We start from the raw sequence: 15,685 nt of genomic DNA on the forward strand, positions 1-15,685 counted from the left end.
ACGGCAGCCGGTACAGGATCCCTCTCTGCAACTTGTCCGCGGTGTGGATCTCCCTCAGGCCAGGGCGTTGGGGAGCCTGAGGGATGCTGAGGAGCACAAGGTCCAGCTCAGTCTCCCAGAGAGACTAAGCCTGGGTGGGTGACAATGATGCTTGTCTTCCTCTGGGACAGGGCAGTGACTCCAGGCTATGTGATCTGTCTCTCCAAATCCATTGGGAGCTCAGAGGATCGATCCTGTTTAATGATTGTGTGTGTGAGGAGGTGGGGCTGGTTAATGTTTGTCTGGTTCCTCCTGGGCTGTGGGCCATTTCTGGCTCCGGCCCTGGGCTCATTGTCCCTCCCCTGGGCTGGGCTGACAGTACCTGGTGGCATAGGGCAGACACGCCTGCAGACATTCTCTGGGAAAGGGCAGCAGCAGCCAGGTGTGGCAGTGACAGGGAGGTGAGGAGACTGGGGGCTGAGGGAGGTGGGCCAGGGAGGGCTGATGTGGCTCAGGGGGCCGGAAATGGGGCTGGGTCTTGCCTTCTCTTGACCTCCACCTTCAACCACCTAGGTCCCTTCCATGCTTCCCTCTGAAGCTGGGGTGAGGCCCGTCCTGCCAGGTGCCAGGCTTGCTTAGCCTCTCTCTGCAGCCTCTTTCCAGGTTCAAAGTTGCTTCTCCTCTCACTCTTTTTCTTCCAGCCAAAGATTCCCCTCATTCCCCTAGGGACAGATTTGCAGGAAGACTTGAGGGACCCCCCTAGGTGCAAGGTGGCCAAGTTTGTCTCTCTGAGACATTTCCTGCCACACAGGGTTAGGGTTTGGTGCGAATGTGGGGCACTGCCAGGTGCCGTTTTCCTTCCCTGATTACAAGGCAAACCAGGCATGCACCCAACACGGGCCTGCGTGTGGATGAATAGAGGAGCGTGCTCAGCGGGCTGCAGAGGGTCAGCCAACAGGGCCAATGATTTGGGAGCGTGTGTTTCAATTTTTTTGAAGGAGGCAGACTGACTCAAGCTGAACTTGGAGTAATTGATGGTTTGGAGATCTAAAGGAGGGATGTCCCCCAGCTGTTTGCAAGTTGTTGCACCTGTTGGGAATGGCATAGCAGAATGTGTGGACTTAGAAAATGAGATGAGGAGAGGAGAATATAGACAAGAGGGGTTTTAACGGAGAGAAGTATAGATGAGAATGCAGCCTGGCGATGGAAAAGGGACCCAGGCTTGGGTAAGGGGTGAATACGATTCCTACGCCGAGTTCCAGCGCTTGCTTACCATCTGTGTAATAAGTTAATCAGCTTCTGTGAGCCTTCACTGCCTCACCTGTGAGTTGCAGACAATAGCTCGTGGCTCACAGGGTTTTTGTGAGCATGAGAGTCTGAACATACACACAGGGGCACTCCATCAATGGCGGCTGTTATAATAACCCAAGCAGACAGCAACAGCAAGTCAGGTGGATGATGGTGGAGTAAGAGAGTAGTGTCCAAACAATGGGAAGGGAGCTGGCATGAGCAGAAACTCTCTGAAAAGACCGCAGCAGAGAGGGGGAAAGAACAAATTGGAATGAGTTAGACTGGACCTGCCCCAAGCCTGGCCACAGAATATGTATGGCGTGGTGGAGAGGCTAAATCCAGTGACTGAGATACTGTAGAACCACAGGGCAGAGGCAGGAGAGAGAAGCAGGGGAAGGGGAAGAGGGCTGGAAGAGTTTGGCCTTAGCCACACCAAACTGATGAAGGCAGCCAGAAATTCCTAAGGAAATCTCAAAGAAAACCCCATGTCCCTTCTTGACCAGTGACTGCCTGTGAAATAGGGAAGGGAGCATGGGACCGAGGCTGAATGCAACCTCATCCAGCCCAGCTCATTCCTCTTCCCCAAACCCCCAAATACAAGCATATTCCTGTAGTTGGAAGGAAGGATAGGAAGGAGGTGGGAGCAGAAAGAGAGACAGAGACAGACTAGATGAATGTGTGTGTGTGTGCACACGCGTGCACACATGCCAGCACACGCAGGAAAGTGTATAGGTTTTTTTTTTTTTTTTTTTTTTGAGACGGAGTTTCGCTCTTGTTACCCAGGCTGGAGTGCAATGGCGCGATCTCGGCTCACCGCAACCTCCGCCTCCTGGGTTCAAGCAATTCCCCTGCCTCAGCCTCCTGAGTAGCTGGGATTACAGGCACGCGCCACCATGCCCAGCTAATTTTTGTATTTTTAGTAGAGATGGGGTTTCACCTTGTTGACCAGGACGGTCTTGATCTCTTGACCTCGTGATCCACCCGCCTCGGCCTCCCAAAGTGCTGGGATTACAGGCGTGAGCCACAAGTATATAGGTTTTTGAATAGTAGGCCTGGTCTCAGAATGCAAACTCCTTAAAGGAAGAGAGGCTGCCATAAGCAGTGCTGTATAGAAAGACTCTGAGGTAAGAAAATAAATTTGAAACTTAATTCTACCACTTAGCAGCAGTGCAATTGCCGTTGAAGGAAGTGACTTAACCTCTCTGAATCTCAACTTCCTTGTCTGAAAAATGGGGATAATATTACAGGACTGCTGTAAAGACTAAGTGAGATCACCTGATTTTGAACTGTGCTTGAGTGCTAGGACAAATCTACATTTGGGGACAGGGCCAGAGACTGACAAGACCAGAGAAGTCCTGTCTAATTAAACATGAGAGGAGCAAAACACGCCTGGAGCAACACGGAGTACATCAATACCTGGACTTTAACCCGAAGTCACAAAAACAGTTTGGATTTCAAAATCAGGTCACTCCCCTGGACGTTTTAGAATGAAATCCTTGAGGTGTCGATGTTGACATAGGGATCAGTTCTCCTTCCAAAGGGAACAGCAAAAATTGAGATCACAGCACCCAAACAAGGGTCCTTAGAGGCCCCACAGGGAGCTACTGGCTATGTCCCAGAAGCCTCGAGAAGAAAAGAGGCAGAGAGCTACAAGAACCTAGAAACTCAGGGGTGGCCAGGATGTCCGTGGCACACCCCTGAAGGGCAGAGAAAAGAGAACAGCTAAGATTTGCTTACAGTTTGAGGAAACAACCCAAGAAAAGTAAGGAAAGGAAAAGCAGACCAACTCAAGAGGCAACAGAAAATTCTGGGGCAGAAGGAGAGGAAAAGAATTGTCAATTGCTACAACAAAAGCACCTTAGGAAAAAAAGCTGGGCCAGGCACAGTGGCTCAAGCCTGTAATCCCAGCACTTTGGAAGGCAAAGGCGGGCAGATCACCTGAGGTCAGGAGTTCAAGACCAGCTTGACCAACATGGAGAAACTCCGTCTTTATTAAAAATACAAAATTAGTTGGGTGTGGTGGTGTATGCCTGTAATCCCAGCTACTCCGGAGACTGAGGCAGGAGAATCGCTTGACCCTGGGAGGCAGACGTTGTGGTGAGCCGAGATCTCACCATTGCACTCTAGCCTGGGCAACAAGAGCGAAACTCTGTCTCAAAAAAAAAAACAAGCGCTGGGATTACTGGGATTACAGGCGTGAGTCACCGCACCTGGCTAGGTTATTCCTTTATTATTTATTTCTTCTTTTTTTTTTTTTTTTTTTTGAGACAGAGTCTAGCTCTGTCACCAGGCTGGAGTACAGTGGCACCATCTCAGCTCACTGCAACCTTCGCCTCCCCAGGTAAAGCAATTCTCCTGCCTCAACCTTTCCAGTTGCCGGGACTACAGAGGTGTACCACCACACTCAGCTAATTTTTGTATTTTTAGTAGAGACAGGGTTTCACCATGTTGGTCAGGATGGTCTCGATCTCTTGACATCATGATCTGCCCACCTTGGCCTCCCAAAGTGCTGGGATTACAGGTGTGAGCCACTGCACCCAGTCTTTTTTCTTTTCTTTCTTTCTTTTTCTTTTTTTTTTTTTTTTTTTTTTTTTTGAGACAGAGTCTCATTCTGTTACCCAGGCTGGAGTGCAGTGGCACGATCTTGGCTCACTACAACTTCTGACTCCTGGGTTCAAGTGATTCTCCTGCCTCAGCCTCCCGAGTAGCTGGAACTACAGGTGTGTGCCAACACATCCAGGTAATTTTTGTATTTTTAGTAGAGATGAGGTTTCACCATGTTGGTCAGGCTGGTCTTGAACCCCTGACCCCAGGTGATCCACCTGCCTCGGCCTCCCAAAGTGTTGGGATTACAGGCATTAGCCCCTGCACTGGCCTTTTCTTTTCTTTTGTTTTCTTTTTTTTTTTAAATATAACAGAGACGGGGGTCTCACTATGTAGCCCAGGATGGTCTCCAACTCCTGGACTCAAGCAATCCAACTTACCTCACCCTCCCAAAGTGCCAGGATTCCAGGTTTAAACCATTGCACCTGGCCTAGGTTATTTTTATTTTTATTTTTATTTTTGAGATGGAGTCTCGATCTTTCCCCCAGTCTGGAATGCAGTGGCACAATCTTGGATCACTGCAACCTCTACCTCCCAGATTCAAGCAATTTGCTGCCTCAGCCTCCCGAGTAGCTGGGATTACAGGCGCCCACGACCATTCCCAGCTAATTTTTTGTTTGCATTTTTAGTAGAGATGGGGTTTTACCATCTTAGCCAGGCTGGTCTTGAACTCCTGACCTCTTGATCCATCCGCCTCGGCCTTCCAAAGTGCTGGGATTACAGGCATGAGCCACCACGCCCAGCCCAGTTATTCTTAATAATTCTCTTTGGCCACTTGTTTTAGAGTAACACATCTCACCACCTGAAGCATTTCTTTATGGCTAACTGTGGTGCCTAGTGCAGCAGCTTTGCATGTAGACTGCGAGGCTTGGAAGAAAGGGCGCCCATACATACCCCTGCTTCCCCATGCTGGTTGGCACATGACATGAACTTACTAAGGCTTTTTATTTATTTATTTTAGCTAAATGAAGAAACCTTGTTTTGAGAAGTAATCTATGTCCTGTGAACAGTCCTTCTTTCCCCAGATTCTTTCATCTCATTTCCCAACTTTTGCAGTTGCTGGGGTTTTTTTTGTTGTTGTTGTTATTGTTGTTGTTGTTTTTTGAGACGGAGTTTTCGCTCTTGTTACCCAGGCTGGAGTGCAATGGCGCGATCTCGGCTCACCGCAACCTCCGCCTCCTGGGTTCAGGCAATTCTCCTGCCTCAGCCTCCTAAGTAGCTGGGATTATAGGCAAGCACCACCATGCCCAGCTAATTTTTTGTATTTTTAGTAGAGACGGGGTTTCACCATGTTGACCAGGTTGGTCTCGATCTCTCAACCTCGTGATCCACCCGCCTCGGCCTCCCAAAGTGCTGGGATTACAGGCTTGAGCCACCGCTCCCGGCCTGTTGTTGTTGTTTTAATAGAGACAGGGTTTCACCATGTTGGCCAGACTGAGACTGGTCTCGAACTTCTGACTTCAGGTGATCCGCCCGCCTTGGCCTCCCAAAGTGCTGGGATTACAGGCATGAGCCACCGCGCCCAGCCAATGCAGTTTGCTGTTACCCTACCTCTTTCCTCTATAGCACAGTGGACCGCCCAGGGCTGAATATGAGGCTGCTTCCACAATCATTTGCCCTGCTGTGGAACAGGCTCTGGGGTCCGGAAATGACTCCAGCGACCATTGCATTTCCTGTGGTCCAGGGCTTCAAGTCTTCTTCACATCCAGTTTCCTGCTTCTAGCATGATCTCCTTGCAACTTCATGGCAGAAGTGGCAGGAGGTGGGAGAAGCCTTCTTAGCCTGCCTAAGGGATGGAGGAGAATTTCCTCCTTAGAGCAACTGGCAAGCTCCTGAAACCACGAGGTTGCAAAACGCACTTGGGGCTGGAGGATGGGCAGCAAGGGGGTGTCAGACAGACCCTATGGGTCAACAACAGGATTGGGGGCTGCTCAAGGTGGCTCATGCCTGTAATCCCAACACTTTGGGAGGTAAAGGTGGGAGGATCACTTGAGCCCAGGAATTCAAGACCAGCCTGGGCAATATAGCGAGCCCTCCATCTCTACAAAAAAAAAAAAAAGGAAGAAAGAAAGAAAGAAAAATCAACTAAGCGTGGTGACACATGCCTGTGGTCCCAGCTAATTGCTTTGTCTCCCAGGCTAGAGTGCAGTAGTTCGATCGTGGCTCACTGCAACCTCCGCCTCCCGGGTTCAAGCAATTCTGCCACCTCAGCCTCCTGAGTAGCTGGGATTACAGGCATGTGCCACCACACCTGGCTAATTTTTTGTATTTTTAGTAGCGACGAGATTTCACCATGTTGGCCATGTTGGTCTTGAACTCCTGACCTGAAGTGATCCACCTGCCTCGGCCTCCCAAAGTGCTGGGATTGCAGGTGTGAGCCACTGCGCCTGGCCCCTGAGAAGATCCTTAACCCCTTTGGTCACCAACTATGATCCTGGAGCTGGGCTAAGAACTTTGGCAGGTTGTCTCATTGAACTTAACAATAACCATGGGTATTAACCACATTTATAGATGAACAATCAGGCTCGGAGCAGTTCAGTAGCTAGCCCAAGGTCACATTAAGTGAAGAACCAGGATCCTAAACCTAAAGCTATGTGACTGTAGGTAAGAGTCACAGCCTGATTCCTGACCGACTGTTTGCTCAGTGACCTTTTGCTTTCTCCTTCTGGCTTATGCTCACCATGTGCCCAACTGACCATCCACTTACTGCATGAGTTCCCTTTCCTGAAACTCAAAGAGCCGGTCAAGGTTTGCTCTGTGACACTGGAGTTGGAATGGGCTCACAGATTCGCTTTTGCTTGTTTTTTTTTTTTTTTTTTTTTGAGAAGGAGTGTCTTGCTCTGCCAACCAGGCTGGCATGCAGTGGCTCAGTCTCGGCTCACTGCAACCTCCAACTCCCAGATTCAAGCAATTCTCCTGCCTCTCAGCCACCCAAGTAGCTGGGACTAGAGGCGCATGTTGGCACGCCTGGCTAATTTTTTTGTATTTTTAGTAGAGATGGGGTTTCACCTTGTTAGCCAGGATGGTCTTGATCTCCTGACCTCAAGATCCACCTGCCTCAGCCTCCCAAAGTGCTGGGATTACAGGTGTGAGCCACCGTGCCCAGCTTTTTTTTTTTTTTTTTTAATGGCTAGCCTTTGCTTTTTGCAGACACTACTGCAAAGCCACAAGGAGCCTGCTGTAGAAAGACTTCTGTCTCAGATACATCGTTTCATCCTACCTATCCTACTGCTTTCTAACAGTGTGACCTTGAGGAGTTACTTATCTGAGCTTCAACTTCCTCATCTGGAAAATAGGAATAACAGGCTAGCTAAATGGGTTGAAAGAAAAATGTATGGAACAATGCTCAGCACAGTTCCTGACTTGATAAATATGAGCTCTCTTTCCTCTCCATATTCTGGAGGGGATCTGAGCCTCAGGGAAAATCCTGCTGACCTTAAGTTTCTGATAGGACCGTGGGGGAGGGACTCAGCCCAGAGCTTCCCGATCCCCTGGGGTCTCCTCTTCACATGCACCTGCCTGTGTTTCAGCTCCCTCCCCCCATGTCCATTCTTCTGGTGGGGCTACGGGGCGGGTGCGGCGATGGACCGGGCGGGCACAGAACAGGTGGGTGCAGGCTGGGTGTCCGGCGCTGGGACACAAGTGCTCTGTGTGTAGGGTGGGCGGAAGTCAGGGCGTTTGATCTGAATTCTAAAGGGCGTTGTTCAGAGCCCCACAAAGGTCTCATTGTGCAGACACTGGGTATAAAGCAGCATATGACTCCCCAGCACCGGGCGGTGATGAATTGGGACGCAGGCGCAGAGCCCAGGGACCACTCCCCCTGCACAGACATGAGACCATAGGGGACCTGTCTGGGTGGCCTCAGGGATAGGCGCTCCCCAAGGTAAGAGGGCTTTGTTGAGTTTGCCCCAGGTCTGGAGTTAAGGAGCTAGGGGACAGCCATAGGGGATAGCTGAGATCGGAACAAGATGGGCTTGGCAAAGAAAGGGGCTGGCGAGGAAAGAATGTTGGATGAAAGCAAAGAAGGAGGATGGGGCTCAGGGAGGTCAAGTCAAGTGAGTGAGGAGGAGGAGAGGCTGGCAAGGGAGATGGTGTGATGAGAAAATAATGACCATCCTTCCTTTCCTGCAACTGGCTCTTGGAAGAGTTGGGGGGCAGGCAGTGCGATGGTGCCCGGCTTTCCACCCCAGCTTTCTGAACAGCTTGCTTCATGGCTGGTGTTTTGCAGGTGTGAATGAGGCAGGATGAACTGGACAGGTTTATACACCTTGCTCAGTGGCGTGAACCGGCATTCTACTGCCATTGGCCGAGTATGGCTCTCCGTCATCTTCATCTTCAGAATCATGGTGCTGGTGGTGGCTGCAGAGAGTGTGTGGGGTGATGAGAAGTCTTCCTTCATCTGCAACACCCTCCAGCCTGGTTGCAACAGCGTCTGCTATGACCAGTTCTTCCCCATCTCCCACGTGCGGCTGTGGTCCCTGCAGCTCATCCTAGTTTCTACCCCAGCTCTCCTCGTGGCCATGCACGTGGCTCACCAGCAACATATAGAGAAGAAAATGCTGCGACTTGAGGGCCATGGGGACCCCCTACACCTGGAAGAGGTGAAGAGGCACAAGGTCCACATCTCAGGGACACTGTGGTGGACCTATGTCATCAGCGTGGTGTTCCGGCTGCTGTTCGAGGCCGTCTTCATGTATGTCTTTTATCTGCTCTACCCTGGCTATGCCATGGTTCGGCTGGTCAAGTGTGACGTCTACCCATGCCCCAACACAGTGGACTGCTTCGTGTCCCGCCCCACCGAGAAAACCGTCTTCACCGTCTTCATGCTAGCCGCCTCCGGCATCTGCATCATCCTCAATGTGGCCGAGGTGGTGTACCTCATCATCCGGGCCTGTGCCCGCCGAGCCCAGCGCCGCTCCAATCCGCCCTCCCGCAAGGGCTCGGGCTTCGGCCACCGCCTCTCACCTGAATACAAGCAGAATGAGATCAACAAGCTGCTGAGTGAGCAGGATGGTTCCCTGAAAGACATACTGCGGCGCAGCCCTGGCACCGGGGCCGGGCTGGCTGAGAAGAGCGACCGCTGCTCGGCCTGCTGATGCCACATACCAGGCAACCTCCCATCCTGCCCCCGCCCCTACCCTAGGCGAGCCCCTCCTTCTCCCCTGCCGGTGCACAGGCCTCTGCCTGCCGGGGATTACTCGATCAAAACCTTCCTTCCCTGGCTACTTCCCTTCCTCCCAGAGCCTTTCATTTGAGGAGCTGGAGGGCTGGGGAGCTGGAGGCCACCTATGCCAGTGCTCAAGGTTACTGGGGGTGTGGGCTGCCCTTGTTACCTGCACCCTTCCCTCTCCCTCTCCCTGGGATCACTGGGGACCAGAGATGGGATGCTCCGACAGCGTCTCCAATTATGAAACTAATCTTAACCCTGTGCTGTCAGATACCCTGTTTCTGGAGTCACATCAGTGGGGAGGGATGTGGGCAAGCAGAGTGGAGGGCGGGGGTGCTGTGGACATGTGGGTGGAGAAGGGAGGGTGGCGAGCACTAGTAAACGAGGAACAGTGCTTGCTGGCCACAAGGAAAAGGAGGAGGTGTCTGGGGTGAGGGAGTCAGGGAGGGAGAAGCAAGCAGATAAGTTGGAGTGGGGGTCGCTCAGGGCCGCCTCTGCCTCCAATCCCCAAGGCCTCTCTCTGCCGGAAATGTTACACATTAAACAGGATTTTACAGTAAATGAAGAGGTGGCTTGTGTGTTTGTCAAGTTCTTTCTCCTGCAATGTCTGACCTCCCCCAGGATGAGCTGGCCTTGGTTTTTTACTGATTAAGAAAGGAACAGGGCAAAATAAGTAGTTACTTGAGTAGCTGAAGCTGCAAATGAGGAACCGCTGCACTTGGAGCCGCAGGGCCAGCCCACGAGCCATTCCGCCTGTCGATTTTGTTGTGGTGGTTCTTGTCTTTTTCATTGTCTGATAAAAGATGTATTGAAATTTCATTTACATACCTCCTTCCTCTGATTTTAGAAAGATTAAAAATGACAACTCTCGGGGGCCGGGCGCGGTGGCTCAAGCCTGTAATCCCAGCACTTTGGGAGGCCGAGGCAGGTGGATCACAAGGTCAAGAGATCGAGACCATTCTGATCAACATTGTGAAACCCCGTCTCTACTAAAAATACAAAAATTAGCCGGGCGTAGTGGCACGTGCCTGTAATCCCAGCTACTCAGGAGGCTGAGGCAGAATGGCCTGAACCCAGGAGGCGGAGGTTGCGGTGAGCCAAAATCGCGCCATTGCACTCCAGCCTGGGTAACAAGAGGGAAACTCCGTCTCAAAAAAAAAAAAAAAAAAAAAATGACACTCTCTCTGGAGAGACAAGAAATGATCAGGAAATTTCTCACACCCCAGAAAGTGGCACACATTCCTTGGGTACATTGGCAAGAGCCCCTCCCCTACACACCTGGAGATCTATCTCCTTACTCCCTCCGAACTCAGCATCCCCTACAAGCTGATGCCCCACAGACCACCTGTTGGGTTGCACGGTGACCCTGACCCCTTTCCTCAGGACATAGCCCCTAATTCCATCCACTTTCCCCGTTTCATTCTCTCGGGAATTAATGCCTCCCACCCCAGAGATGTCTCCACCACAGGTCAAACACTTCACAGCAGCAGTTTCCTCACCAGCATCACCCTCCCCTGTGGTTGGAAAAGCCCCAGGCTGAGACTTGGAAAAGCTGCGCTCCCATCCCTGTGCTGTCAATTAGCAGCAAGGCATTCCCTTCCGCGAGCCTCAGCTTCCTTATGAGCAAATGAGAACTGCCCCAGCACCTCTCCCAGCTCCCTTCAACACTCTGTGCTTCTGGGATTCCTAAAAGATTTCCCCAAGTAACAAGGCCTCGAAGGGGTTTCCTCAGAGTCACTGCCCCCACAAATAGCCCATCAGAGTAAAAGTTTCCCCCCAAGTTTCCCTCCTCAGCTTCCTCACCTCTGAACAGGAGAAATTATTTGCCACTCCCTCTCAGAGTATGTGGACTCCATGTAGGAAGTACTGGATATCAGAAAGGAAGAGAAAATCAGACACAATCTCATCTGAATTGTTCTCCCTTGAAACAGTTTGTCCACTTCAGAGAGAAAGCATGGAAGTTTTCCTGATTTGAGATTTCTCCTTTAGAAAAAAAAAAAAGGAAGGCTGGATGTGGTGGCTCATGGCTGTAGTCCCAGTACTTTGGAAGGCCAAGGGGAGAGGATCACTTGAGCCCAAGAGTTTGAGACCAGTCTGGGCAACATAGGGAGACCCCATCTCAAAAAAAAAAATAATAAATAAATAAATAAATAAATAAAATAGGTGTGGTGGCATGTGCCTGTAGTCCCAAGCTATTTGGGAGGTGGAGGTGGGAGGATAACTTGAGCCCAGGAGGAGGTTGAGGCTGCAGTGAGCCATGATCATGCCACTGCACTCCATCCTGGGCCAGAGAGCGAGACCCTGTCAAGAAAGATAGGAAGGAAGGGGGGGAGGGAAGGAGGGAGGGAGAGTAAGGAGACTTTGGGAGACCAAGGCAAGAGGATTGCTTGAGGCCAGGAGTTTGAGACTAGCCTGGACACCATAGCAAGACCCTATCTCTATTTGTTTTACAATTGAAAGAAAGGAGAGAGGCCGGGCATGGTGGCTCATGCCTGTAATCCAAGCACTTTGGAGGACAAGGCTGGCGGATCACCTGAGGTCGGGAGTTCAAGACCAGCCTGACCAACATGGTGAAACCCTGTCTTTAAATTTAAAAAAACAAAAGGAAGGAGAGTATTCCTTTCCACCACACTTAGCAATCCCTCAGAGAGAGCTTCCTCTCCCTTAAAAGAGGAACATTCCTTTCCTGAAAGAAATTTCCTTTCCCCTTAGAAGCTGACATTATGTTCCACCAGAGGAGAAGTTCCCACCCCTTCATGGTGGGAGAGATTCCTTTTGTTATTGAAATCCATCCTCTTCGCCCACAGCAATACAACAAATACAGAGCATCTCCTCTCCATACAATATGCCATCAAGAGAAGATTTTCTTCTTAAAAATCTATCCTGGTCCTGGGGGGAAGCAGGAGACCTCGTGCCCTCTCCACATTAAGAAATGCTAACCCTAGGCCGGGCGCGGTGGCTCAAGCCTGTAATCCCAGCACTTTGGGAGGCCGAGGCGGGTGGATCACGAGGTCAAGAGATCGAGACCAACCTGGTCAACCTGGTGAAACCCCGTCTCTACTAAAAATACAAAAAATTAGCTGGGCATGGTGGCGTGTGCCTGTAATCCCAGCTACTCAGGAGGCTGAGGCAGGAGAATTGCCTGAACCCAGGAGGCGGAGGTTGCGGTGAGCCGAGATCACGCCACTGCACTCCAGCCTGGGTAACAAGAGCGAAACTCCGTCTCAAAAAAAAAAAAAAAGACAGAAAAAAAAAGAAATGCTAACCCCATCATGATGTCAGAAATGTAGTTTCTCTTCAAAGATTCTACCAATCCTCCTTGTAAAGAGGCTCCAACTTCAAATCAAGGCTTTCCTCTCCAGGGGGCAGTGGTGGGACAACAAAGCTAGCAGGCTGGGTGTTACAGTTCAAGTGGGGGAAACAGGATTCCTGGGTTCCATGAACCAGGTAGGAGCCGGCCCAAGGAACTTTGAGGGAAGCTTCTGGACACAATGTCTCAGGGAGGTAGGAGGCAGAGTTAGACTGACCCCAAGCATGACTTTTCAAATCTGAGGCTCTGTCACAAGAGTATAAGAGAGAGACGGCCGGCCGCAGTGGCTCATGCCTATAATCCTAGCATTTTGAGAGGCCAAGTCAGGCGGATCACAAGGTCAGGAGTTCTAGACCAGCCTGGCCAACGTGGTGAAGCCCCATCTCTACTAAAAATACAAAAATTAGGTGGGCATGGTAGTGCATGCCTATAGTCCCAGCTACTCAGGAGGCTGAGGCAGGAGAATCACTTGAACCTGAGAGGCAGAGGTTGCAGTGAGCCAATACCCCACTACTGCACTCCAGCCTGGGCGAGAGTAAGATTCCATCTCAAAATAAATAAATAAATAAAACAAAAATGGCCGGGGGCTGTGGCTCACACCTGTAATCCCAACACTTTGGGAGGCCGAGGCAGGCGGATCATGAGGTCAGGAGTTCAAGACCAGCCTGAACATGGTGAAACCCCGTCTCTACTAAAAAATACAAAAATTAGCAGGGCGCGGTGGCAGGCACCTATAATCCCAGCTACTCGGGAGGCTGAGGCAGGAGAATCGCTTGAACCCAGGAGGCGGAGGTTGCAGTGAGCCAAGATTCCGCCACTGTACTCCAGCCTGGGAGACAGAGCAAGACTCCGTCTCAAAAGAAAAAAAAAGAGATAGAGAAACATCAAAGCTAATGGCAAATCAGGCATGCTCTCTGTCACGCAGTAGAAATTCAATGTGCTGAGTGACCTGGGTTGTGGAGAGGACACTGGAATTAGGAGACCTCGTTCTTCAGTGATGAGCTCTGTCCCCTCCCCTTGAACGCATGATATTTACCCTCTCCAGATCGGTTTCCTCATCTCCAATAGATAGTTAATAATAACCTCTCTCCCTCTTTCACAGAACATTTGTGAGAATCAGACAAGATGGGTTCAAAAGCTGGTTATGAACTAACTGTAAAGTAAGGTAAGATAGTGTCATAAGCACTGAGAGCATGGCCTTAAGCTAGAATTCTCAATGAGCCAGAAAGGAGTGAGGCTGGTTCAGGTAGGCTGAAGCTAGTGGAAACAATTTGGCAATAACAGTGTTGGCTCCCCCAGGGAGTGGACAGCAGTCCAAACTGCAAAGTCCAAGAGAGGTTGCAAACCTGAGCGTGATTCATTTAAGGGTCAATATTCAAGGGGTCTGATTAGGGGGCAGAAAAGGCCTACTAACAGGAAGTTCTTGCATACTGTGGCTCATGGAACTGGTCCTTTTAGGAATATCTATGATCTTTTAGAGGTGTCTGTGTGCAGAGATGCCAGGAGCTGGGGGGCAAGGGAACAGAGGCAGATGAGCTAGGAGAGTAGTCAAGGCCTCCAGCCAGCTGAGCTGGGATTTCAAAGCAAGCTGCGGTATCCATAGAGAATTGGCATGGCAACCACAAACTGGTTCAGATGCTCAATCAGATAGCCTGGGTGCACACAGTGGGGGCTAGAGGGAAATGCTTGCTCCATTTACTGATTCCACAGTACTTAAATGCCAGACCTGGCCTACGGTGCAGAAGGGGCTACACAATTGTACCAAGCTGAACTCCTGTTGATTCCTGGACTAGGCCGGGGGGAATATACAGGATCAAGGGGAGAAAGGATTGAGGACATTCCAGCAAGGGGCAAATAAAAGAGGCAAAAAATACCATACAGATATGACCGGAGTTGCTGGGTGCAGTGGCTCATGCCTGTAATCCCAGCAAGTTGGGAAGCCAAGGCAGGCAGATCACTTGAAGCCAGGAGTTCAAGATCAGCCTGGCCAATATGGTGAAACACTGTCTCTACTAAAAATACAAAAATTAGCCAAACGTGGTGGCACATGCCTGTACTCCCAGATACTCAGGAGGCTGAAGCAGGAGAATTGCTTGAACCCGGGAAGTGGAGGTTGCAGGGAGACAAGGTCGTTCCACTGCTCTCCAGCCTGGGCGGCAGAGTGAGTGAGACTCCGTCACCAAAAAAAAAAAAAAAAAAAAAAAAAGGCCAGGCACGGTGGCTGACGTCTGTAATCCCAGCACTTTGGGAGGCCAAGGCAGGTGGATCCCCTGAGGTCAGGAGGTTGAGACCAGCCTGGCCAACATGGTGAAACCATGTCTCTACTAAAAATACAAAAATTAGCTGGGCGTGGTGGTGGGTGCCTGTAATTCCAGCTACTTGGAAGCTGGAGGCATGAGAATCGCTTGAACAGGGGAAGCAGAGGTTGCAGTGAGCCAAGATCACGCCACTGCACTCCAGCCTGGGCAACAGAGCAAGATGCTTTCTCAAAAAAAAAAAAAATATGATGGGTGATACTTTCAAACTTGTGTGTTTGGAAGCTCAGCCACCAGCTGCATGGAGACTGAATTGGGGATTGAAGACAGATTGACCAGGTACTGCCAGGCTCAGTGGCACACCTGTAGTCCCACCTACTCGGGAGGCTGAGGTGGGAGGATTCCTTAAGCTCAGGAGTTTAAGACCAATCTGGACAACATAGTGTCTTTTTTTTTTTTTTTTTTTTTGAGACGGAGTTTTGCTCTTGTTGCCCAGGCTGGAGTGCAGTGGCATGATCTTGGCTTACTACAACCTCCGTCTCCCAGGTTCAAGCAATTCTCCTGCCTCAGCCTTCCGATTACAGGAAGGCTGGGCTTACAGGTATGCACCACCATGCCCAGCTAATTTTGTATTTTTAGTAGAGACGGGGTTTCACCATGTTGGACAGGCTGGTTTCGAACTCCTGACCTCAAGTGATCCACCCGCCTCTGCCTCCCAAAGTGCTGGGATTACAGGCGTGAGCCACCAAGCCCGACCACTGTCTCTTTAAAAAAAAAAAAAAAAAAAGACCTGTTATTATGGAGCTGTTGCAATAGCCCAAGTGGGGCCTGTAGGACTAGGACTGTGGCAGAGGAATACGAAGGAGACAGGTGTGAGAGACATTTTGGATGCAGAACCTACAAGAGGACTTTATGTCTGAGTTGCGGGGTGTGGAAGAGCCAAAGGTAATTTGGAGGTTTCCTTTTCTTCCTTTGACTGGCAAACTCCTAATCATTAAAAACTCATCTCCCTGGGCGCGGTGGCTCACGCCTGTAATCCTAGCACTTTGGGAGGCCGAGGTGGGTGGATCACCTGAGGTC

The 15,685-nt window shown here is 50.5% G+C and overlaps 1 protein-coding gene across 3 annotated transcripts; it reads left to right on the plus strand.

The window, feature by feature from the left end:
• The first annotated feature begins 331 nt into the window (after positions 1 to 331).
• GJB1 (gap junction protein beta 1) lies at positions 332 to 9,605 on the plus strand. Of its 3 annotated transcripts, XM_074391718.1 has the most exons (3): positions 332 to 440; positions 3,541 to 3,610; positions 8,102 to 9,605. In XM_074391718.1, the coding sequence occupies exon 3, from the start codon at positions 8,118 to 8,120 to the stop codon at positions 8,967 to 8,969; it is 852 nt and encodes a 283-aa protein (XP_074247819.1). In that variant the 5' UTR covers positions 332 to 440; positions 3,541 to 3,610; positions 8,102 to 8,117; the 3' UTR covers positions 8,970 to 9,605. The 3 variants fall into 3 exon arrangements, with proteins under 3 accessions (XP_074247819.1, XP_003943141.1, XP_003943139.1); XM_003943092.4 differs by lacking the exon at positions 3,541 to 3,610 and having other exon boundaries at positions 333 to 440; XM_003943090.4 differs by lacking the exons at positions 332 to 440; positions 3,541 to 3,610 and adding an exon at positions 7,603 to 7,756.
• The last annotated feature ends 6,080 nt before the right edge of the window (positions 9,606 to 15,685 follow it).

The sequence above is a fragment of the Saimiri boliviensis genome, chromosome X (genome assembly GCF_048565385.1).
Source record: "Saimiri boliviensis isolate mSaiBol1 chromosome X, mSaiBol1.pri, whole genome shotgun sequence".
Lineage (NCBI taxonomy): Eukaryota > Metazoa > Chordata > Mammalia > Primates > Cebidae > Saimiri > Saimiri boliviensis.

Excerpts from the sequence above, each read along its gene's own strand:
- GJB1 (XM_074391718.1), top strand. The coding sequence starts at position 8,118 with ATGAACTGGACAGGTTTATACACCTTGCTCAGTGGCGTGAACCGGCAT.